The sequence below is a fragment of the Lissotriton vulgaris genome, chromosome 4_1, assembly GCF_964263255.1.
Source record: "Lissotriton vulgaris chromosome 4_1, aLisVul1.2, whole genome shotgun sequence".
In the NCBI taxonomy this organism is placed as follows: Eukaryota; Metazoa; Chordata; class Amphibia; order Caudata; family Salamandridae; genus Lissotriton; species Lissotriton vulgaris.
The window spans coordinates 126,378,625-126,403,385 of NC_141691.1; the positions used below are offsets into that span (position 1 = coordinate 126,378,625).

The 24,761-nt window shown below is 46.8% G+C and overlaps 1 protein-coding gene across 2 annotated transcripts in view; it reads left to right on the forward strand.

The window, feature by feature from the left end:
- The window catches only part of MTMR8 (myotubularin related protein 8), a 682,512-nt gene extending 658,450 nt beyond the window's left edge, over positions 1-24,062 (forward strand). For both annotated transcript variants that reach the window (XM_086918376.1, XM_086918377.1), the window contains one exon: positions 22,677-24,062. In XM_086918376.1, the coding sequence (XP_086774502.1) occupies positions 22,677-22,952 (276 nt within the window). In that variant the 3' untranslated portion in view covers positions 22,953-24,062. The remainder of the gene's footprint in view (positions 1-22,676) is intronic.
- The last annotated feature ends 699 nt before the right edge of the window (positions 24,063-24,761 follow it).

A 24,761-nucleotide genomic window follows, 5' to 3' on the forward strand; every position in this document is an offset into this window, starting at 1 on the left:
ATTGAAACAATTGTTTTATTTAAAACCTATATCATGCAACTCCAGAAGCAAACATAAATCTAAGAGGGATTATTAGATGATACCCACTACAGACAATAAATGATCAAAGGTGAGGGAAAACAGATCAACAAATGAAGATCTATAGACCCTATAGAATTCAACCCCAAGTTACAGGAAATACTGGAGCTCACTCTGTGTTTAATCCTAGTTTCACTAGTCTGCAGCACGAGATCCATTTAGCTTCAGCCTGTCTCAATCGGAGGATCCAGTCTCCTCCTCTTTTCCATGGTAGAACTTTTTGCACACCATGGAATGTTATCCTGGTCTCTAGAGGATGATTGGCTCTAATATGTAGAAAAATTGGTGACTTTTCATCTTGATTCTGAATGGCCCTTACATGTCCTTGAATTCGAGTCTTAAGTTTCCTTTTAGTACTCCCCATGTATACCTTGTCGCATTGACATTTCACAGCATAAACCACTCCCTCACTATTGTAATTAATGAACTCCCTAATCGTATATATTTGATTAGTATTGTAGCGGACGTTCTTCACTTTATTTAAACCATATTCACACACATTGCAAGTGCCACATATAAAAAAACCAGATGGAGGTTTAGTTAACCAATTCGAATTATTGACTGTCACTGGATTTAGATAGTTACTACTTATGAGCTCCTTAATAGTCGGACATCTTTTGAAAATGACCTCAGGACGTTCACCAATTAGACCAGAAAGCACTGGGACTCCCTTCAAAATGTTCCAGTCTTTACCCAATACCTTAAATATATCTCCCTCTTGGGTGCAATGCTTAGTTATAAAGGCTACCTGGCCCTTAGAGGTTTTCTTCTTTTCTTTTTGGATCAAAGTGGATTTCCTTTCAAGTTTATAGACTCTGTTCCTAGCCCTAATGAGGTCAGATTTAAGAGAACCCCTTTCCTTGAGCCTATTCTCTAAAGAATTAAGTTCTGTCCGAAAGTCACTATCCTTACTGCAATTCCGGCGAATCCTGACCATCTCTCCATAGGGGATGCCCCTAGTTACAGATTTAGTGTGATGACTTTCAGACCTCAAAATGGAGTTAGTGGCAGTGGGCTTCCTGTACAAAGTACTCATAATCTTGTCATTATCAATGAACAATTCCACATCCAAGAACACTATACGTGAATTAGTGTGCTCTAGTGTTAAAGAGACATTAAAATTGTTATTATTCAGATAACTGAAGTATTCCTGTAACTCGTCCACCGACCCCCTCCAAATCATGAGAATGTCGTCAATGAAACTAGTCCAAAACAAAATGTTATCATGCCATTTGCCAACCTCACGGCCCCAGGCATGCTCCCTCTCGAACCAACCCATAAATAGGTTGGCGTAAGAAGGAGCAAACCTGGAGCCCATCGCTGTGCCTCTCGTCTGATGATACCAGGTATCCTCGAACAAGAAAAAATTGTTATCGAGAATTAATCTGGCCATTTCCAACAACATATCTGAATGCTTTCTCAAGCTAACATTTCTGCATCCCAGAAAGTGTTTCAATGCCACTAAGCCCATATCTGAGTGAATACAGGTGTACAACCCTACCACATCCATAGTGACAAGGGTGTACCCTTCAAACGCGTCGGCTGTTTGTGTTACGTTTTGATTCATGAAATATTGAAGAATTGCTACTGCTTTGAACATCACCATCTCTGGTAAAAATCATCAAATAAATGAACATTTTGGAATTCACTTTTGTGAGCCATTTGATTTTGTGGTGAATCAGTCGCTCCCTCAATCTTCTGTACATACCCTATTGTCTTGGCTGGATTTCACCGGTGGATCCAGATGAGGTGTTGAGCTGACTTTGGAAGACTAACATTTACTTTTTTCTACTATTGTGTTCGGAAATTTAGTTTTTGTCTGTGCTGATCTTATACCGTCACCGTTGTTCGCATTGAAAATTTTTCATTCAACCAGGGACATTGCTGCTACCGCTCCATAGCTATCAGCCACGACAGGGGCATCAGTGCACACATTCACGAAGTACTACTTCTTTGACAGCGAAGTTCGATGGGAAGAGAATTGTGCTTGTTCATTCCTGCAAGACTCATTGCTCTTAGCCTGCTCCACAGACCCTCCTCTTTTAAGGAATCTACGTTTAGAAGTATTCATCAGATACTCTTCTGCGGAATGGTTTCTTTTTACTGTCTAGAGATCTCCACATTGGTACCGACAAATGTTTTGTGCTCCTCGTTTTATGTCGCTAAAAGAGTCAAGAAGAAACTAATGTAGGCGAACAAGGGTGGTGCTTACAAACGGCTCCACTCTTACTTCTGTGGTGTAACAAGGCACAGTGCCACCTAGAAGCGTGTGGAAGCACTGCTGTGAAACCTTCCAGATCCAGTCTGGTGCCTGGGGTATATTCTGAAGGGAGCGAGAAATCTATAGTTCGAGTACCCATCAGAAAGTGAGTTACAAAAGGTAAGTAACTTGTTCAACTAAGCTACAACTAAATCAGCCCCCTCTTATACCGAACAAAGGTCTTACTTAATCTATTGAGTGTTCTTACACAGTGATTTCCTAGTTATGGAAAGAGCCTTTGTTCTCCTCTGACAGCACCAGATAAAACAAGAACAAAAAAGAACTGCTCCAGCAACAGGAAGGAGGGGGCCACTCAAGGTTAGGGCGACCAGAAACAAAGAGCACGCCAGCGAAGCTTTTATCAGCGTTGCGTGCCTCTCTGTAGACTCCCCCTGCATTCCACGAGGCGGGCGACACGATCCGGTCCTTTCAGCCATGCTGTGGAGAAAAGACCTGACCGCGCACAACGTTATCCTATGGGGAAACGCTGCGCGCGGCCAGGTCTTGTCTCCACACTGGTTTGAGAGCTGAGACGCCGACTATAGTTCTCGCTGCGAGAACGCGCTTAGCGCGCGTTCGTCGTAGCAAGACCTAAAAAGGACTTTGAGCCTTCAATACATCTGGGAGTCCTTAAGCTAATTAACCAAATCCACACATGCTTTCATTAAGTGAGCTCATCTAAAAGACAGATTTCAAGACAAGCACTTTTCCACTAACAAGCACTTTCTTTCGATGAACGCCATTTCATATAATTTCCTAATCCTAAGCACAAGCTTTGTTTACATTGTTCTGTGTAGACATTCTCTCCTTGATGTTTCTGTAGGAAATTAGACTCCTCTCCAGGGGTGTAACAAAGGCCCCTGCGGTGTGGGAGGGCCCCCGAGCTCCAGGGGCCCCCTAAGCACAATGTACACTGACCTACACTCATACGCGGTGTCGACCGTGGATTGAGCGTCCTACTCCAGCAAGCTTGGGGCTTGCAGTGGTCTTCTGGCAGCCTCACCCAACTGCTTGCTACCATGTATTATTATTGCGCTTTTCAATCCCCGTGTGCAGCCTCTGACTATTAGCCTGATGCCATGGGTAGGGACGTCATAGCCTGCTGTTGGAGCCCGGCCCGCGCACAGAGTTTGTTTTGCGAGCCTTAGGGTGGCTGGCTAGTTTGAGGGCGTGCTGCGGAGAAGCTCTGCAAATAATCATGGTGCAGGCCGCAGCACTCCAGGCGCTGCCTGCTGCAGCTCGCACCGGCCCGGGCCACCGCCTGCTATCAGCTATTACCTGCTCTCCGCAGCATCATTTACTATATAACCGCAATTGGGAGCTGAGAGAATTCAGTCTGTCACAGGACGTCCCTGCTGGAGTCAGGACAGCTTAATGGCCTGAATGACTATCACTAGAGGCGGACTGAGGCCAGGCGGCAAACTGGAATTGCTACGGCCTGCTGTGACTCAAGGTCTGAGTGTCTGCAACCAGCCTTGCAGACCACGGTCGCTGCTCTCCGTTATGGAGCACCGAAAGCGAAGACAAGAATTGGATAAGAGGGTTTAAAACTGTTATGGGAGCCCGGCAACCAACCTGCTGCCGAAAAGTGACTAGGATCTCGTCAGCAGGCACTTGACCCATGATGGTAAGAAAACTTTTTAGGTCTCGACTGGCGTACACTACGCAGCAGTGTCGCGCAGCTCGAGAATTTTTGTTTTTCAGTATACTGGGGTTGAACCCGCCTCTCCCTACCATTGGCTAGCTCCATAAATGGAGGCTAGCCATTGGAAGAGAATGATGTCAATCCTTCTCTGAGCAGATTCGTGGGCGTTTTTGTGTTTTTTTAAGCCCCGCCCCTTTTTTGCCATCATGAAGAGGTGGGCCCATTGTGGGTGTTTCCTTTTTTTTTCTTCTTCAGGATGTTTGCGGCCGCCATTTTTTCATTGAGCTGGGGCGGGCGGGTCGCGAGTTCGATCGGGACCCTGGCCTCCTCGTGCCATAGCCGTGCCTGGAGATGCTTGTTTTTTAAAGCCGTGCAAGCCTCGAGCAGGATTGACCCGTGCACCCTAGAAGTTTAAGGAAGGACAGTTCCTGCAGTGGTCGCATTAACCTGCGGCGCCCAGGCTGTATTATGGCACAAAAGTTGCTTCATCTCCCCCTTCCCCCCATCCCCCCCGAAACGGAAGCTCCCCGCGGCATCAGTAGGTAAACTCGCCCGTATTTTGAAAACAGCCTCGCACTGCAGACGGCTTTTCCTAATTTCTGCACATGAAAGGTCTGGCGCTGGTCCCCCCTCCTGCTGTCCGTGTCTTTGTTCCCGCCCCCCCCCCGCGCTGTCCGTGTCTCCGTTCCCGCCCGTTCAAAATCTCCTAAGTATAAGCACGATCCATGCACCATAAGCACTGCAGAACACAGGAAGTTCATCCATACCTTGCCCCCATGTTAGAACTAGGAGCACAGCGAACCAGAGCAGTGTCACTTGCAATCTAAGAACCGGGAACATGCTGTACACTGCAGCCTCGGAGAGGCGGCGTTTCTAGGACGTCGTATCCATAACCCGCCGAACACTGAATACTTCTCCAGACGACTATTCATTTCCTGTGGTCAAACTACCAAAAGACATAGACACAAGACTAAACGTGATGCCTCTTATGACAGCAACGAAATTTGACGGCCACCTTTCAAAGTGCATCACTTCAATGCTATAAATTAAGGCTTAATACGAGCAGTCTGGGATTAAGTCGTTTTAACATTTGTTTGGAGGCTGTATCATTTTTGTGAAATTCGTGTTTACCCACAAGGTCACTCAGTACCCGACCCTTCTCTGCAGCACGGAGACTTTCGAGGCGCTGGAGAAGGACTTCCACCCGCGCCCAGACGATGCCATGGTCGTTGCCTATCTGAAATGTGGTAAGATTCCCTAGAAACAGTGCGTGGTTTGTAAAACAATGATGATGATAATAACAAGTGCTGTTCTTCACAAGATGCGACCGGTGCTGTCAAAGTTCGGGGTCCGAATACCAAGAATGCAAAGTTTGAATTAATCTCGTGCCAGTTCAGTCCACACTAGACACTCCCTGCCTTTAGCTCCCTCTTGCAGGTTCGGGGTCACCCCTGCTTTCTCCCTTTCACTCTGTTTTCCGTTCCGTTTGATTAGGGCTGGAGGATGAACTCGGCTGAAAGTACTCTGCACATGTATTAAATCAGTGATAAGCCACATGGGGTTCAGGGGTCAGAAAAAACAATAAGCATTTTCAAGGGTGCTATTTTTTTTAATGTTTTTTTAACTTGGGTCTTCAGCTCCAGAACCGTTTGCCCGACAATCGCAGCAAAACTGAGAACTATCTTAGCTTTGTAAGGCTCTCAAAAACCTTCATATGTTTCTAGCTTCTGTTCTGCTATTTTTGTGTATTGTGTGTGAACATGTTAGCTCAACTTTCCAACACTAAGAAGCTGTTTTTAGGTCGAAGCCTGCTAAGGCTTGTTTTCTTACTAGGGGCTTGAACCCTCCCCTCTTCTCCATTGGTGAGTGCTCGCTTTTCTTGCCGTTTTCTTGCCTCTGTTACTGATTGCTTTTCTGCCCCCCCTTCCCTCGTTGTGCGTGCTTTTCTGCCCGCCTTGCCTCATTGTGCATGCTTTACTGCCCCCCTTCCCTCGTTTTGCGTGCTTTTCTGCCCCCCCCTTCCCTCGCTATGCGTGCTGTTCCCTACTTGTGACCCGGTTTATTTCCCTATGTTCCCTGCTTGTGCCTCTGTTTTCGTGCCTCTGTTGCCTGCTTGTGCCTCGGTTTACGTGCCTCTGTTGCCTACTTGTGACCTGGTTTTCATGCCTCTGTTGCCTGCTCGTGCCTCTGTTCCCTGCTTGTGATCCGTTTTTTTAGGTCTCGCGACCTATCAATGCGCATGCGCATTGAGCGGAGCGAGAATTCAAGTGCTCAAAATGCTCGTGAAACCAAGGATTTTTTCGTGCGGTTTTCGTTGAGTTAACGAGAATCACGTGACCAAACAAGCACTCGCATCAGCCTCCCTCCCTCCCTCCTAATTTCATTTTTTCACGGCCGCACAGCACATCAAAGGGCTTCTCCCAGCGTGTGCTGTGCGGCTTCTCCTCCCCTAATTATTCATGGCTGGCCGGTGGCCGGCCGTACTTTCAGTTTCCCGGCCGCTCTTGTTCCTAATGTCTTCCCCTTCATCGACTTCAGTCTAATTGGAAACATATGTGTCTTCATCCTCTTGGCATTCCACGTTTTCCCTTCTTCATTCCACGGCTCCCACTTTGTCCCTTCTTTTCCCCCTTCCTGCCTTTGTTCTGTACTTGTGCATCATTGTTTTCCTCATCATTCATCTTCCACTTTCTCCATTGCCTTTCATTAATTTCCTCGTCATGTATTCTCACCTCTTTACCTATCTGGCATCGCATTTTTCCGAATTCGCCACACATCTTCCATTTCCTTCCTCCTTTCTTTCCCTTGTCCTGGCGCACTTCTCTAATTTTTCACTTCTTTCCTTTCTCACGTCTTTCCAACTTCCTTCGTCCACCCCTCCACTTCTGCCTGCACGTCCTTCTTTCTTCTGCTAACCTTTCTTTCCTTCTACCCGACCCCTCTTTTTCAACAGCTTTTGCTCTATTTGCTGCATTTTTTCTGTTTCTCACCTTTTTTTTTCATCTTCACTTTCTTCCCTCACTGTTTTCTCTCCCATCATTCCTCGGCCCCTTCCTCGTCCCCTCTTGAATCATTTCCCTTTGCTCCCTCCTCCCCCACTTCTCATAGATAGATATATGCAAGAAATCAAACAAAGTGCGACATTTGGCATCAGGGTTTTGTCATTTGCAAACTATTGATCAAAGATGACGTTTTTTATTTCGAAAAAGCCGAACTACTTTTTCTGTGTTGATCAATTTCATTTTAGTGGTGGCAGGACATGAATTGGACGTCCTTTGCAGCGCAGATGGACAATATTCTTGCGCCTTTTTAGTCCTCATTTCTTTTGTCACAAACTCACTCCCAAAGCCGGAATTAGTCTTGAATAAAATATAAAAACCAATTAGGACTCTAGTCCCACCCTTCTGCCCCCTTCTCCAAGCATCATGGATACAATTTTTCTCCACTTTTTTTTTTTTTACTGTCCCTCACAGTCAAGATATACCTGACGGTGACGTTTTAACTTGATTCGCCCCGGTCTTGCGCGCGTTTTATAAGGAAGTGCACAAAGCACTTGCACAACGCACTTCCAAAGATCAACGGTGAAACAAGTCATATTCTGCGTCCCGCTCCAAATGCTGTGTAATGCCCCTGCGTCTGCAGTCTCCTCCGGGTGCCTAACTATCATACAGGACTGATTTTCATACGTGCATTAATAGAACACCTTTGTAGAAAGTAAATTCCTACTTAGATCGACGGGACAATTGTGCATGCATTAGATGTGCATACAGCGCTAGGAGACACGGAAAGGGCCGTGCCGCCGCTAGTTTGCGAGTAAAACAGCGCGGAAATAACAAAGCTGTGTTTTATTGCTGTGGAGTCGAAGTAACAAGGCTTGAGTGGCACTCAGCCCTCACACTGTGCTTGCATCTTTCTTCTTTTCATGTGCTTGTTGTAGCTTTGGCGGCCCCCTCCCACAGCCTCACAAGCCGAGCAGCACTCCTCAAGCACAGCGGGCAGACGCCGCAACTGGGTACGAGTTTGCACAAGAAACACACATGTAGCATGCTTCTAAGGGACAACCGCATCTGCTCACTGGACCACAATGCCATGCTGCCAGTGTTTTGATACCGCCTTGATCTCCGCCGTTCACAGTGATGTTTTAACTTGATTCACCCCGGTCTGCGCGCGTTAAACTAAGGAAGTGCACAAAGCACGTGCACGACGCACTTCCAAAGATCACCGGTGAAACAAGTCATATTCTGCGTCCCGCTCCAAATGCTGTGTAATGCCCCAGCGTCTGCAGTCTCCTCCGGGTGCCTAACTATCATACAGGACTGATTTTCATCCGTGCATTAATAAAACACCTTTGTAAAAAGTAAATTCCTACTTAGATCGACGGGACAATTGTGCATGCATTAAATGTGCATACAGCGCTAGGAGACACGGAAAGGGCCGCGCTGCCGCTAGTTTGCGAGTAAAACAGCGCGGAAATAACAAAGCTGTGTTTTATTGCTGTGGAGTCGAAGTAACAAGGCTTGAGTGGCACTCAGCCAGGAGAGAAAGCTCTGAACACATTTGGTCACCATATTTAATCTTTACACGGCATTCGTCACATGTGTCGGTGTAATATATAAACCAGTATAACATGGACCCTTTCTTTTCACTTTACTCATGCGCATTTTATTGGACTGTTGATGGCTTATCGACCCTGAGAGCAATACGGGCCTAATGCGAACTCTGACTGCCTGGATGAATCTAACAAGGCCCGCACCACCGCCGTGACACATAGAGGAGTTGCTGCCCTAGCAGAGAAACGATGTCTGGAGAGCCTCCCTGGAGCCCCAGGAAACAGTGGACTCTTTGGCGTCCTGGTCTGTTCCCAGGGATCGGCTGCTGCCACTTCCATGTTGCCCCCCCCCCCCGCTTCTCGGCTACCTCCCCAGGGTGGAATGCGTGGTGCGATGCAGGCATTTTCCCTCTATCGGCAGGCCTCCTCGAGCAGATTATCTGCTTGCTTGCCCATATACCGCCGCTTCGGGGTGTCTCTGCGCGCTGTGCTTAGTGCTACAGCCCGTCTCTGCTCGCTACGCTCCCGGTGGAGAGTGCGGTGTGAGCTTGCCTCTGTCTCACACTTGGGACGGCTCTACCCCCGGCAGGAGTGCAGAAGCACCAAGTCTATGAGTGACCTCTCGCTCTACTCCCCACCTCCTGGCGGCGGTGCCAGTTCCCTGCAGCTCCAGCTGATAAGATCAGAGCTGAGTGGAGCTCATGCGGAGAGCTTAGCAGTAAGGCAGGGCGCAGAACAAGGCACCTGGGACACCTCGCCACACCACCCCGGCGCGGAGGGGTTAGTCTGCCGCTGCCACCCTCACTCTTCTCCTGCACCGCTTTCTTCCCTTTACCACTACCTTTACTTTAGCTTGATCTCGTCACTCCTCTACCTGTGTCTGCTCCATATCCGTCCTCCACCTATGTGCCTACGTTCCTCACCCTGTACCCTCTCTACTCCATGCGCACCCCCGCTCCACTTGAGTCCCCTCACCAGCACATTTGTCTTCTACACCTGTATTCCTGCTCCACCCACACAACCCCTTCCACCCGTACCTTCCTGCTTCTCAACGTCTGCCCTAGCCTCTACTCCGCCTCTCCCCCTAATTGACCTGTTCCCACGCACCGGCACTCTCCCCTACTCCTGCACACTCTACCTCTCTATCACTCCACTTGCACACTCCACCCTTCCGTCCCTCCACCCCTCCACCTGCACACTGCACCCCTCCATCTCTCCACATGCTTCCTTCTGCCTCCCAACAAGTGAATCCCCTCTACTCCACCTTAACCCTGCTCCGTCTGAAGCCCCTCTTCTCCTCCACCTGCACACTCCACCCTTCCACCTGTTCCCTTCTGCTTACACAGTACATAGGCTGCGCTGTTGTGGGAATGGAGAAGAATGGCAGTGTGGTGACCACTTCCAAAGTTTCCTTTTTAGGGGTGGCTAATGATTGTTTTTAACAGTCACACCCTCACCCACCCTCACACCCCATCACCCTCACACCCTCACTCACCCCCCCCTCACAACCCTCTCACCCTCTCTCAGCCTCACACCCTCACACACTCTCACCCTCACACCCGCTCAATCACCCTCACACACTCACACACCCACTCACCCTCACACCACTCAGCGCTACAACACATATGTGTGTGTAGGTGCAAATGCAATGTTCTTGGATTTTCGTCACAATAAAATACACTGAACATAATCTTCACAAAATTTATTTACAAACGTTTAAGCTATTGCCATTATAAATTACAATAACTTTTATTTAAGTATTAATTATTTACAAAATTAAAAGCCATTGTTATTTGTAATATCAATACATCTAAGTCACGTAAATACAACACACATTGCATTACAAATGCTATAGGTGTCACATTTGCGAAAGTTAAAACTATTGACATTGTAACTGACAAAGCTATTAATTTTGCTATTTTCAAAACCAACACATAAATTAAAAAAAGTGCCATTTACAATACCAATCGCTCAAACTTTCCTAATGCGAAAAGTTAAAAGTATGGGCATTGTAAATCACAAAAAAATAAAATGTCATTTAGAAAACCAATAGCTCAAACTTTCCTACTGTGAGACCTATTGCAACGCCAGTGCTTGTTGTGCCTCTGTTCCCTGCTTGTGATCCGTTTTTTTGTCCCTGTGTGTGTGTGTGGCTCTGTGTGTGTGTGTGTGTGTGGATGCAAATGCAATAGGTGTCGCATTTGCGAGAGATTAGGCTATTGGCATTGTAAATGACAATGCCATTTATTTATCTGTTTTCAAAGCCAACACATAAATAAAAATGTTGTCATTTACAATGCCAATAGCTCTAACTTTTGCTGCAAAGGCGAGACCGTTGCATTGCAATAGCTTGTTCATTGATATTGTGAACGTATACACCTATGACGAGAAATACGTTTTCAAGAGAATACTTGCATCGTGAAAGGAGCACCATGAACACGAGGGGCTGAATAGTCATCGGGCTCCACTCAGACCCAATTACTGAATCAAGCACAGGAATGAGGGAAAGTGAGGGCTCGAAACACGAAATTGGACTAAACTTCACACTGTCCAGTTGTTTGTTCTCGTATCACACATTTACACTGGACAAATAAGAGACGCCCAGACCAATAGTACAAAGCTATATTCAAACCAAAGTCAGCAAACTGGAACAAATCTACGAATAAAGCCTGCAACCTTCATTGTCGGGGACTACAAGGTGAGAGGTGTGGAATTCCCATCAGTGACGTAACAATAACCCTCTTGGTGCGGCGGGGGGGGGTGGCTGGATCTCGATCTCGGTCCGAGTTCCAGGGAGCCCCCCTCAGCACAGTACACTGACATGTTCTGGGACCAGTTACAGTCGATTCGATACACTCGATTTTTTGGCACTAGGGCAAAGTGGTAGGTTAGGTGTTAACCAGGGAGCAGGGGTAGCCTTTTATGTACTTTGCAGGGGGGGGGCACAAGTTTCGTTACCTGAACATACTACATACTGAGATGTGCTAACATCGATCTTTGGGAGGGAAAGGTTTATGTTTTTCCCGAATAGAGGTCCCGTACAGTGACTGTTTCCTAAATGAATTTAAAACAAGATCTGTTTTATATTTAATTAGCTCTTCTGCTTTTCCATTCCCAATCCTGAAGCACTGAAAATGGTAACATGCATTAGTGTCATTGAGCAACAAAATTTGAAAAGTAATTGTTGTAGATACACACTTAAAAACTATTTATAACAGTGCACACTATATTTTACTGCCTGGGCCGCAGCTGTAGCCCAGTATTAGTCTAAAGACCTGCTGGTACCTGAACTCTCTGTTAGTGCTACAGTGTGTGTGTGTTTGTGTGTGTATATATATATAATATATATATATATATATATATATATATATATATATATACATACACACACACAGGGGTGTGGTTAGAAATAGCAAAACATACCAATTTTTAGTACGTTTAGCAATTCACTGACCAGTTACAGCTTATAACGTTATTTAATTAAAACAATGGATAAACATGTTTATTTGAGGTTTAATTCAGGAAAAAGCAAACACTTACAGGTTTATGTAAAGCGTGTGAAATATAAGCAGGAACAACATGTTACCTTAACCCTTTCGTTGCTGCCGTCGGCACACCAGGTGCTCCATGCATATCCCGGTTCAAACCAGTTACTGGGGCACTTCAGCCCTAGCTCTGGTGCAAAACTAGGGAAAGGGGTGTAACCAGGGGCGTTCTAGGATTTGCGAGGCCCTGGGCTAAAATGGAATGTGCGAGGCCCCTCAAATGTAGATAAGTGGCCCCTTTAGGAGACCATTCACAGACACTGTGGGAGGCCCATTGTCCAGCATTTTGGTCCCCCCACAGTTTTAACTTTCAGACCATAAGCATTTCTAACACCTTCAGTCCGACAGCGGTGAGAATTGCTTGTGGGCTAAAAGTTAAAACTATGGGGGTGCCAAAATGCTGGACAATGGGCCTCCCATGGTGCCTTTGAATGGGTCTCCTTGCAATTGAAGGGAGCGTCTCCCTCCCCTATGCCTCAAGACACCATCCCTGAGGGGCCTGGGGAGGGGGGCCCCTCTGAAGGACCTTAATTGCAAGGCGACACTTTTCTCTGAAATGGATCACCAGGGGAAAAACAGGACACACCACCAGTGCGTGGTCCCATGCTGGTGGGCTGAGTGCGAGGCCTTGGGCAGCTGCCCACGCTTCCCATGCCTAGCGCCGGCCCTGGGTGTAACACCCCCTTCCCAGGTTCCACCCATAAGAGGGACCTAGTAGGTAATCCAGCCCCTTAGTTTAGTATAAAGTTAAGAGCTGTGTATAGAGACTTTAGATTTATCCTGGAAAGAAACTCTGAAACTAAACTCTTGGACCTTCGATGTTCCATATCTACTGGAAGACTGAAGACATCTCCATTGTGGTCAAGGAGTGACCACCCTGTGCAACAGTAACTTGCCGGTTTGCTTTGTCGACGCTCCCGCTGGAACCCGAAGCCTTAGCGATGCAGGAACTGGACTTCCAGACTTTTGACTCCGACCCACATCCACAGCAAAGCTGAGACCTGTGGTGGACACGAGAGACGTGGGACCGGACATCCTGGACTACCTGATTTTTGCTACCTGTGCAGCTTCTGAGGTACCCTTGAAGTTGTACATTGGGGTTTGAGAAGCCCCAGACCCGAGCAGCATTTGCACCGAAGCTCAGCCCTCCACACTCTACGAGTGCCGCGTGGGGCCTGCGCCTGCGCCTGCATTTCAGCTCAATACGTCTTTACGGTTGCTAGCCCGTTTGCTAATAGGCCCTCTGAAGACATCTTTGTAAAACTACACCGCTTTCCTGGTTGCTCCGTTGCTCAGTGTAGGCCCAGCAATTTCCTAGGCCCTAGGCCTACTCACCTTTCCTGAAGTGGTTCTTATACCACTTATTTAGTATATGGTTTGTGAGGCCCCTAGGGCAGAATTGTATTTGTGCAACTTATAGTATGCATATTGAGTAACTTGTGCTGTATCTCGAACTGTGACCTCATAAAGAGTGCAGAGGGGTTGTGTTAGTAATAAATACAGATATATGATATATACCTTGTGTGGTGTCCTTTCATTTGGTATTGTATATGGTAAAACAGCTGGCTTCACATGCTCTCTGAAGTTTAAGCCTAAGACTGCTTTGTCCATGCTACCACTAGGATAGCTTGTCTATAAGGTTGACTTTACAACCATCACCATAAGGGTTGTTTGGACTGGTGCAAGGTGCCCACTAGAATAGTGGATATCATATACCAGCCCAACTTCTCACACTGCCCTGTTCACTACTCCTGCCCCGTCCACTGCTCCTGCCCCGTCCACTGCTCCTGCCCCGTCCACTGCTCCTGTCCTATGACCGTTCCTGCCCCGTCACCTCTCCTGCTGATCAACTCTCCTGCCACTTCACCTCTCCTGCCACTTCACCTCTCCTGCCCTGTCATCTCTCCTACCCTGTCACCTCTCCTGCCCCTGCCCCGTCCACTGCTTCTGCCCCGTCCACTGCTCCTGCTCCGTCCACTGCTCCTGTCCTATCACCGTTCCTGCCCCGTCACCTCTCCTGCTGATCAACTCTCCTGCACTTCACCTCTCCTGCCACTTCACCTCTCCTGCCCTGTCATCTCTCCTACCCTGTCACCTCTCCTGCCCCTGCCCCGTCCACTGCTTCTGCCCCGTCCACTGCTCCTGCTCCGTCCACTGCTCCTGTCCTATCACCGTTCCTGCCCCGTCACCTCTCCTGCTGATCAACTCTCCTGCACTTCACCTCTCCTGCCACTTCACCTCTCCTGCCCTGTCATCTCTCCTACCCTGTCACCTCTCCTGCCCCGTCACTTCTCCTGCCCAGTCACCTCTCCTGCTCAGTCACCTCTCCTGCCCAGTCACCTCTCCTTTCCTGTTGCCTCTTGTGCCCCGTGACTGCTCCTGGCCCATCACTTTTCCTGCCTCGTCACATTTCCTGCCCCGTCACCGCTCCTGCCCGATCACCGCTCCAGCCCCATCACTTCTCTTGTCTCATCACTTCTCCTGCCCCATTCACTGCTCTTGTCCGTTCACTGCCCCTATCCGTTCACTACTCCTGCCCATTCCTAATCACCGCTCCTGCCCCTTCACTTCTCCTGCCCCATCATTTCTCCTGCCCCATAATTTCTTCTGCCCCGTCACTTCTCCTTTCCTGTCACCTCTCCTGCCCCGCCACTTCTCCTGCCCGTCACTTCTCCTGCCTGTCACTTCTCCTGCCCTGTCACTTCTCCTGCCCTGTCACTTCTCCTGCCCTGTCACTTCTCCTGCCCTGTCACTTCTCCTGCCCTGTCACTTCTCCTGCCCTGTCACTTCTCCTGCCCGTTACTTCTCCTGCCAGCCACCTCTCCTGCCCTGTTACCTCTCCTGCCCTGTCACCTCTCCTGCCCTATTACCTCTCCTTTCCTGTCGCCTCTTCTGTCCCGTCACTGCTCCTGCCCAGTTCACTCTGTGTACAACATTGACAAGATACACAAGGTGGCAAATTCCCCACAGTACTCTGTTTGGGGAAAGCTCCTCTGTAATTACTAACTCCAATCTCACTGGCACATGACATGCTAAAGGCAGACGGCGGGTGCATAGTCATTCGAAAGGGGGTAATCCGCCTCAATCGGAGACTAAAGCATTTTCAATCGGAAACTAAAGCATTTTCAATAATATATACAATAAAGTCATAGTTGTATGAATATGGTATATTTGGGCCATATGTATCAATCAAATTTGCATTCGCAAAGGCCGAAATTCGCAGAAATTCGGCCTTTGCGAATGCGAATTTGCTAAATGGTATGTATTAAGCAAAATCTGGTGCAAAATAAGGATTCGCAAAATTTGCGATTCCTTATTTTGCAATTGCATTTAAGGAATCGCAAATTTAGCGATTCCTTAAATGCAATGTATGAAGCCAAAAAAATGTGCAAAATGTCCTTAAGGGATCACAAATTACCACCAATTTCTAGTTGGTGGTAAGTTGCGAATTCCTTGAAAAATGCACATTTATGCATTTTTCAAAGTGCCATGTGACGCACATACATGCCCTTAGGGCATGTATGTGCACCACATGTGCACTCATGCATATTTCAGGGGTGAAACAGGGTGTCCTTTGGACACCCCTGTACACTTGAAATTATTCTCAATTTGCGATTAGCAAATTGCGAATCGTAAATTGAGAATAACTTCCAATTCATTCCTATGGGCCTCCTGGCCCATAGAAATGAATGGGAAAGTATTCCTTAATTGCGATTCGCAATTTGCTAATCGCAATTAAGGAATTTTAAGAAATCGCAAAAAAAATGCGTTTTTGTACATACATACCTATTTGCGATTCTCAAATAGCGATTTCTTAAAAATCGCTATTTGAGAATCGCAAATGGGTATCTTGATACATATGGCCCCTTATCTTTTCCAACCAACAACCTTTGACAAAGCAAATAGTCCTGGCTTGTTGTAGGTGTAATGTTAATTGTTGTATTATATATGTGGAGGCAATAACAAAAGCAGCAAAATACAAGTCGGGCAGCACATTACGCTGGGCACATATTTTTAGCATAAATGTTTTCAGCCACATCCTTAATTATATCGGCCACGTCCCTTTGAGAGCCCCACAGTTTTTTCATCCCACTTAAAGACCTGCCCCAATTGTGCTTTGAGTGATGGAAGGTCATGAAAAGTTGGTTGTATGGGTGTCATGGGGGATCATATTGTCAGAGCCAAAGTAGCATCACAACAAGAGATTCGTCAGCACACAGGCCCTTTATGAGGAGATACAAAGCTATACTGATCTGCGCTGCTTAACAATTTCAATCAGATCTGCAGCCATTGCAGTCTCATACAAACAAAGTCAGCATAGAGGGAATTGAGACAAATAGTTTTTCTCAGTCTCTTTTGATTGTACTGGGTTGCCTTCCTGAGGAACAGTGCAAAAAATGTCAGTGCATCAGTGAAAAAAAATGGATTAACCCTATACACAGAAAAGGCATTTCTTTCAGGCCTTCTAACATAACATGACACAATCATTCTATTGTATTGTAATTGCATTTATATGGTACTTACTACCCCCAACGAGGCGTCGAAGCGCTCTTTCAGGGAAAGCTCCTCTGCAATCACTAACTCCAATCTCAGTGGCACATGACGTGCTAATGGCAGAGGGCGGGCGCATTGTCATTCAAAAGGGGGTCATCAGCCTTAATCGGAATGACAATGGGCCTGCCCTCGGTCTGTGCGAGCTCAGGGAGGGGCTGCTGCTGCCTCTGGAGTTTAACCGAGAAGTGCGAGCAGCCCCTGAAAGCTGAAAGAAAAAAGTTAGTTTTTTTTATTAAGTAGAACTATTCTTGCCGTCCCGGGATGCGTTTTCGAAAGTAAGAAGTAGGGGCATGGACTGGAATAATTTCTAGAAGTAGGGGCACGCCGTGCCCTTCCGTCCCCGCCCACTTCTACCGCAGAAACCCTTTCTTACCCAAATGTACTTGGTATAACACTGCGCCTGGCAGCTAGTTTCTACGTCTTGTAGAGCAGGGAAATATGTCACTTAAATACCATATGCATTTTAAGCACCATCTGCATGCTGAGCCTGCGCAAGGCGCAGCTGTGTGGTCTCCGGTCTCAGGATGGGGCATCTGGTGGGCAGGGGCCAGGGCTGGGCTGACTGAATTGTGATGCGCAGTCAGTGTAAACTGTACGTGAGGACAGGACATACACGGACCCATGACTACAGGGCTAAGCACGTTACCTAGCAGGGAAGCATAGACATAGGGTGAAATGCGCGCTCTTAGGGTGACTGTGCTGGAAAATCACTGACCCCGGTGTACTTTCCTGATTTCTCTTGCGGCGGCGGCGTGCGCCACCGTACTCTGCTTATTCCTTGCTCTGGGAGGAGCGAGATTAATCTCAACCTGCGCTTACCTCAAAATGCACGGGGACACTTTTAACCTGCAGCAAGTACATCAGGCGTACTAACTACAACTTGCACGGAGAGAAATCACATCACCTGAATTACCACATTTACACTGCAGATGTGATGGGTTTTTGCCTGCATCAATGACACTTACACATACAAAAGGAATTTCTGGTTGGAGGAATTGGTCTCATCTTGCACCTTGGGGCACTTACGGCACTAGGCATATTTATTGTAATTTAGCTTTTAACTGTTCCTGGGGCTTTGGCATTCACTAGTTACGCCCCTTACACTGGGACAGTTACAACATAGGAGCTAGTATGACAGCGCCAGGGCTACTTATTGGCAACATGTACAAGAGCCATGTACGTCCAACTGCAGCCCCTTGAACATATGCCCTGACTCCACCTCACATTGGGGGTCAAATATAGACTGGAGCACTTGAAGATCCTGTACTTCGCTCTGCACCAGGGTTATTTATGTCAACATAAAGGCCCGTCATTTGATATCCCCAGGGCAAATATCGTATCGGAGCAGTTGCAGAACCTTGTGTTGGGTGCTTAACTCACCCTGCTCCTAGGGCATTTACATCATCTTGCAGGCTGCAGCCCCTCTGGGATAAATACAGTATCGGAGCACGTGCACCCGGTGCACATAAAGCAACACCCACCATACACACCCGGAGACCGTGACAGCCACAGCGTCGGAGCACTTACTGCACCTTGCACTCGTGAAACTTTATGCATTCTGCAGCTCCTTCGCCTCCTGGCACTTGGGGCAGCCGTAATGCTGGGTCACTTATTACAGTCAGCACTTCTCGCTCCCCTGCACATCTTAGGCTCTGGTGCCGGGGGTCGCGGGTGATCTACAGGGTCAGCATTTACGGGAATCAACTCCTGGTACATGTGCAGGCAGATCCACTGACACCACATACGCAATGGCACTTACTGCAGTAGGCACTTTATTGAAACACAGTGAGGGCAATTATGGTGTCTGGGTGCTTTGGTGCCACCGAAGGGTGGAGAGGGGTAGCTTTCGCGGGGTGCAGATGCAGCAATTAAGGCAAACTACACTGCAAGGACCAGAGGGGCTTAAAGTTCCACAATTTACCACAAAGGCAAACTGCATTATCGGCTATTTTGCAACAACAGTCTCCTGCCTCAGTCACTTTCAGCAGTGCACTTTCTCTATGTCTTGCACAATGAGGGGTGAGTGCACTTAACTTACCAAGGAGCGCCCCCAAAACCCCACAGAATGCCTGCCTCCAGCACTCACAGCAACCTCCTAGTTTCGTTAATTGTCAGGGTTATTGCAGGAGGAGCGCTCACACGATGGATTTGGGCCCAGATCTTTGGACTGGGGCGAGTGTGTGACATTGATCCACATTCTGTCCATCACTTGTTTTGTTTGCAATTGCCGCCATAAGTGCGCTGGGGATGCTCAGACGTGGGTCCCAGGCACTCCACACCACTGGAGTCAAGCTAGCCGGGCTGATGAGAGGTGTTACCTCGAAACCGGTCCGGTCCTCGGATGCTTGATTCCGTTCTGGGAAGGACATGGCTTTTGTAGTTCGGACTGGACTGTTCCCATGGGGCACAGGGTCAGAGCTGATTTGCATATCGCCATTGTCTAACCCAGGGTGGTGTGGAGTGCAAAAAAACGATGGATTTGGGCCCAGATCTTTGGACTGGGGTGAGTGTGTGACATTGATCCACATTCTGTCCATCACTTGTTTTGTTTGCAATTGCCGCCATAAGTGCGCTGGGGATGCTCAGACGTGGGTCCCAGGCACTTCACACCACTGGAGTCAAGCTAGCCGGGCTGATGAGAGGTGTTACCTCGAAACCGGTCCGGTCCTCGGATGCTTGATTCCGTTCTGGGAAGGACATGGCTTTTGTAGTTCGGACTGGACTGTTCCCATGGGGCACTGGGTCAGAGCTGATTTGCATATCGCCATTGTCTAACCCAGGGTGGTGTGGAGTGCAAAAAAACGATGGATTTGGGCCCAGATCTTTGGACTGGGGTGAGTGTGTGACATTGATCCACATTCTGTCCATCACTTGTTTTGTTTGCAATTCACACCATCCTGCAGCATGAGTTCTTGACTGTGCTTGCAAGAGTGGGCACAAGGGGGCTGCTCCAGCCACTTACACAACTTGTAGCCGCGGGGGAGAGGTGTGGCACCGCGGCCAGGGTGACTGACGCTGGAATCTGGGGATCACTGTTCGATCCCCGACTCCGGCTGCAGGTTAGCCCAGCACCATGCGACTCTGGGCAATAGCTTGCTTAATCTTCCCGATGGCCCCCAACGCCTAGAGACCCTTACGGGTGATTGTTCGCGCTTTACAAATGTGGATTATTATTATTATTATTATTATTAAGATGCCCTACCAGTCAGTACTTGGCAGCACACTTCATGGGGAAGTTTGGGGCAACCTGCACTTTCACCACTGCATTTACAGTACTTGTGTCAGCCGTGCACCTGTTGCATCAGGTGGCTCCTATGGCGCCTGGGCACCTGCAGCTGCCCTCTTACACCTTGTAGCGTGTAGATACACCCCCCGCCCCCGAAGCACAACCCTTCAGGGGTCCTACATATGCACCATTAGAGCGTGCAAGCTGGATAACCTTGCAAAACAACACTTGTGGTGCGCGCTGAGTGAAACAATCCCAAGATAACGCGGCTACTCTGTAACGTTCTTGCTGGGATTAAGAGCGCAGATAGAGCTAATGAGGCTGAGACTATGCCCTTGGCTTCTCCGGTGGACTCTATACACTGCCTGAATGCCTTTATTCCGGTGAATTTGGCTGATTCACTTAAAATCCTGAAGAGTCCAAAGTCTGGCTCTCTCTCTGATCCATGTCAGGCCAGGTTGCTAGTTGCAGCCGCTGAGACGATTAATGCAGAGGTAAATAGCATTGTCAATCTGTCCCTCTGCACAGCTAGCGTCCCTGCATCCTGGAAACAAGCCAAAATCCTACCACTGATGAAAAAGCCATCATTGGACACTCTCAGTCCAGGTAACTACAGACCTATCTCTCTGTTGCCTGGTCTGGCCAAGGTGTGTAGAAGGTTGTCACCAAACAACTTACGGAGTTTGTCGAAAGAGAGGGTCTGCCGAAAGAGAGGGTCTGCCGCATCCTGCTCAGTCAGGGTTCCGAGAAGCTCATAGCACGGAATCTGTGCTGGTGGAGTTTGTGGAGGCCATTCGGGAGTGCTTAGACGACGGCGGGAGGGCAGCATTGATTCTTCTTGACCTCTCTGCGGCGTTCGACACGGTCCCCCACTCTCTTCTTCTCTCACGTCTGGCCATGATAGGTGTGTCAGGGACGGCCTGGGATTGGCTCGGGTCCTTTCTCGAGGGTCGGACCCAGCACATCTGGCTGCCTCCCTCTATCTCTCTTCATCAGGCAGTGACGACGGGAGTCCCTCAGGGGTCCTCGCTCAGTCCCCTTCTTTTTAATATCTATGTGACCCCCTGGTCTCTCTGGCAGAGCGTTTGGGAGCTAAGGTGATAGCTTACGCCGATGACACACAGCTGCTCTTTACCTGGGACAGGGATGACAACATCCTGGCAGCAGTGTTCTACATGATTTGTAGTTTATTCAAGGTGCTCTTAGGTAAGTTTAGGTTAAGTCCATTGCAATAATCTAATCTTGAGAGAACTAAGGCTGTGAGCACAATCTTTAACGAGTCAAATGGATTGAACTCAGCGATGTTCTTGTTGGTCCTCAAGATATAAAAAGAGGAAGAGATGACCACATTAGTTTTTATTGCAGGTACGGGAAGTGTCCCTAATTCTAGCAGCCACCAAGAAAGGGATCAAAAGGATACATTATTTCCAAATAAGATCACTTCTGTTTCAGATTAATTTAATTTGCCACAATTATCGCTCATTTAATTGCTAACTGGAATCACGCCGTTTTGAAAGGTCTTGCGTGTGCTCTGGTTCCAATTGGAAAGAGACAGCACAATCTGGGTGTTGTCAGCATAGGTCACCAGTGAGATTAGATTGAGTTGGCTAGGGGAAATGATATATACATTAAAAAGAATTGGACTTAACTTTGTGTGTTGTGTTTATTAACTGGGCATCTGTCATAATATTGGCTTAAATGAAAGTGTAGTTGAGTATTTTTTAAACTTCATATTCATTATTTTTTTTTATTCATTTGTGACGTTGAGTTGGTGTTTTTTATTTTTACTTGCCCCCATTCGTCTTCATTTGCTGAAAGAAAACCTGGAATTGCAATTCATCTTCATATACAACATCATTATCTATTCTATTTCACCCACCTTCTACGTTTCATCTGGCCTCATGAATTGTATCCATTATTTACATGTTAGTAATCTTACAATCAAATCCAAAAACGTATTAGTCTGAATGGATCTCTACAGTACCCGCACAAGTCTTAAGGATCTATGGTAATTCATGAGGTTTCCTGTCTTCCATGTCTGTGTGAAACATCTGGTGTACAACGTTGTGGCCATTGGGAAGATGAAGAGCACATCACAATCATTTAAGCATACTCTGTGTTATAATCTCTATATTTGACCCTATGGTCTCTGTCATCCTAGTGGAGGACCAGTATTGTTTGAGTGAAAAAAATGTTTGCTTTATGCAAAAACAGGCTTGACCAATTCTAACATCACATTCTGTGATGTTGTTGGCCCTTATTGCCTCCCTTGTTGGTAAGTCCGCACCTCCGATGGTGAATTTTGTTTGTTGAACAAAATACTCAGTAAATAAGTAGACCATAAATCTGCTTGCTTTATATTCTATTGAGTTCATTTGGATTACCAGTTCCATTACATGAGAAACCATTTGATATCCTGTGCGAATTTCCAAGTTGTATTGTATGGTTATGGAACGTTTGCAGCTTGTTTTTAGTTCTATGTTCTTAGTTGCTTAGTCATCAGCACCAATTTTATAGAGTTTTGCTCCTCAAAATGGCCCACATGGCCCGTCTTTACAGATTTTGAGGCTACTAGGTAAAAGAGATCTCATCATCGAAAAAAGCCTCTTTTTACTCATTTGTCCGCACTACCAATTTAACAAAGCATGTGTTAGTGCTGTACTTTTCTAAGTGGGTAGCCTAATTTGTTGGACGAAAGTAACACCAAACGCTATGTTTCTGTATAATATCTAAAATCAGAACTAGTTTGTAAAAATACATTTGGCATTGGTCAGATTGGAAGGATTCCTGACTGTTTTTATGTTTTTTGCCACTTACAGAAATTGCCTGTAGCTGATGGTCAGCAATTCAATGAAGCCAGAACTGTACCAGAATCCCTTAGTGCTTCACATGAAACGTCTGCTGCCCCCGAGTTGAAAGCACCAATGGACTGTGAAGGTATGGCACTTATCAAGCTTTCCAATGGCACTGACACAGAAGAGCTCAATGATATCCGTGAACAGAGTCAACACAACGGAGAGGACCTCAATGCTGATAAAGATCTGCCAGGAATTGGAAGCCATTCAGCCGTTCACATTCGTGTGGAGACCAATTGAGCAAAAATGCTGAGACCTAGATATGCAGCACCCATTCTTGTTGTGCCTCCGAAAAGGCCCAGTTACAAAAAGCCTACCAAGTCGGTGATCTCCCATTCATAGTTTGCCGACTCAACGAGTAGGCTTAGAGGCCCAGGACACTCCGATGAGAAGCACAGAAAGAAAAATGAAAATGACTCTTGGTCTGATTTGTATTAATATTCAACGGAGCGCACTGCTGGTGTAGCCGTTCATCTGACGAAAAGGGAATGTATGAAAAAGGACGATAAAGGTGTGATGTTGCCTTTTCCTAGAGTATAATCTACTGCCGATGTTCAACAAAAGCACGTCCATGGGTGTTTTTTGAGCATGCGTAAATATTACATGCTCTGCGATGAAGAATGATGCACCGTCCGTTGCAGCAACTGGAAGAGCATCAGTGATCCAATACTAAATTGATGCTGAGGCCAGAGCGACAGTGCTTCCAGTGGCGTTCTTAGCACCTTCAAATATTCTGTTTAAAGGTGCTGCTCGACTGTTATTGACCTCAAATACCCCCAGCCTGATGGATTATTGCACATTTTGTACAATATTTGTTGTATCTGTACATTATTTAGCAGCGTCCTGTGACATTGTCATGTCCGAGGCAGTTTGTATGTACACATGGTGAAAGAAATTCAAATTGGCATTCCCAAGAACGCCATTTGCTTCTTACAGTACATATTTCAGAAAAAATTTTAAACCAGTGGACAGGGAGCATTTGGGCTGTTATGCTGTAGGACCTCCCTCACAATGCGATCATAATTGTTAGTCTTTTTAACATAACATTTTTACTGCTTTGTTGCCACTTTTAAGCCACTTTCGTCGCTTCACTTGCATTACAATATTTGGATGGACCATGAAGCAAAGTTTCAGCTTCAAATCATTTGCAAGCTGTGGTTGATGTTCATGTGTAATACTGAAAATGTCCACTGATAGTTACATCATGTTCACGGCTATCTAAGTGTGTTTGTGCCTAAACTGCGCTGAAGTTTCCTGTTTCACAAAGATAATTTTATCTACATCTTTTGGTAGTGACCTAAAAAGGTGGTACTCAAAATATAGTTAACAGCGTTCTACCTTATGAAGAAAGTGCAATATTTTACTGTACCAGGGGAAAGGGATTCTCCCGACTTCCTCTGCATACCCAGACTTGCATCCTACATATATCTTCACCACCCTGGTCTTATTGCAGATAGGATTTACATTACCATTAATAGTTACTAATTGTCCTACAAAATGGCGCTTTTGGATTCGCTTCCTTTTGCTTAATTTACCCAAATTTCTTAAAGAGATCTGATTAAGCATGCCATTGGATCAGTGGCCGCCTCATGGGGTAAATGCATGAAAGGAACCATGTGTATGGATTGGCACTTCCAACCAATTGCATATAGAACTGCTTTTTCTGTGCTAGTTGCTTCTTGAAAAATAAGAAATATCAGCACAATAATGTATATATTGTAGTTGGAGGTGGTGAGGATGGCCTGATTGAGAATGCTTTTTGTACAGAAGTGATTTTATGATTAGAGAACTAGGCTCTGTGTATATTTCCACCTACATATTGAATACACTCATGAGGACACTCCTCTAGCACAGTGGTTCTTAACGTTTTCACTTCTGTGGACCCCCACTATTTATTTACTTGAACCCGGGGACCCCCAATGAATCAATATTGGAATCTAGGGATCCCCCACCAGTTCTTAAAGCAGGGGACCTCGGTCTAATCATTTTTGATTATTTGAACCGCAAAACAATACTCAAAACATACAGAAAAAAACATTTATTTAAAAA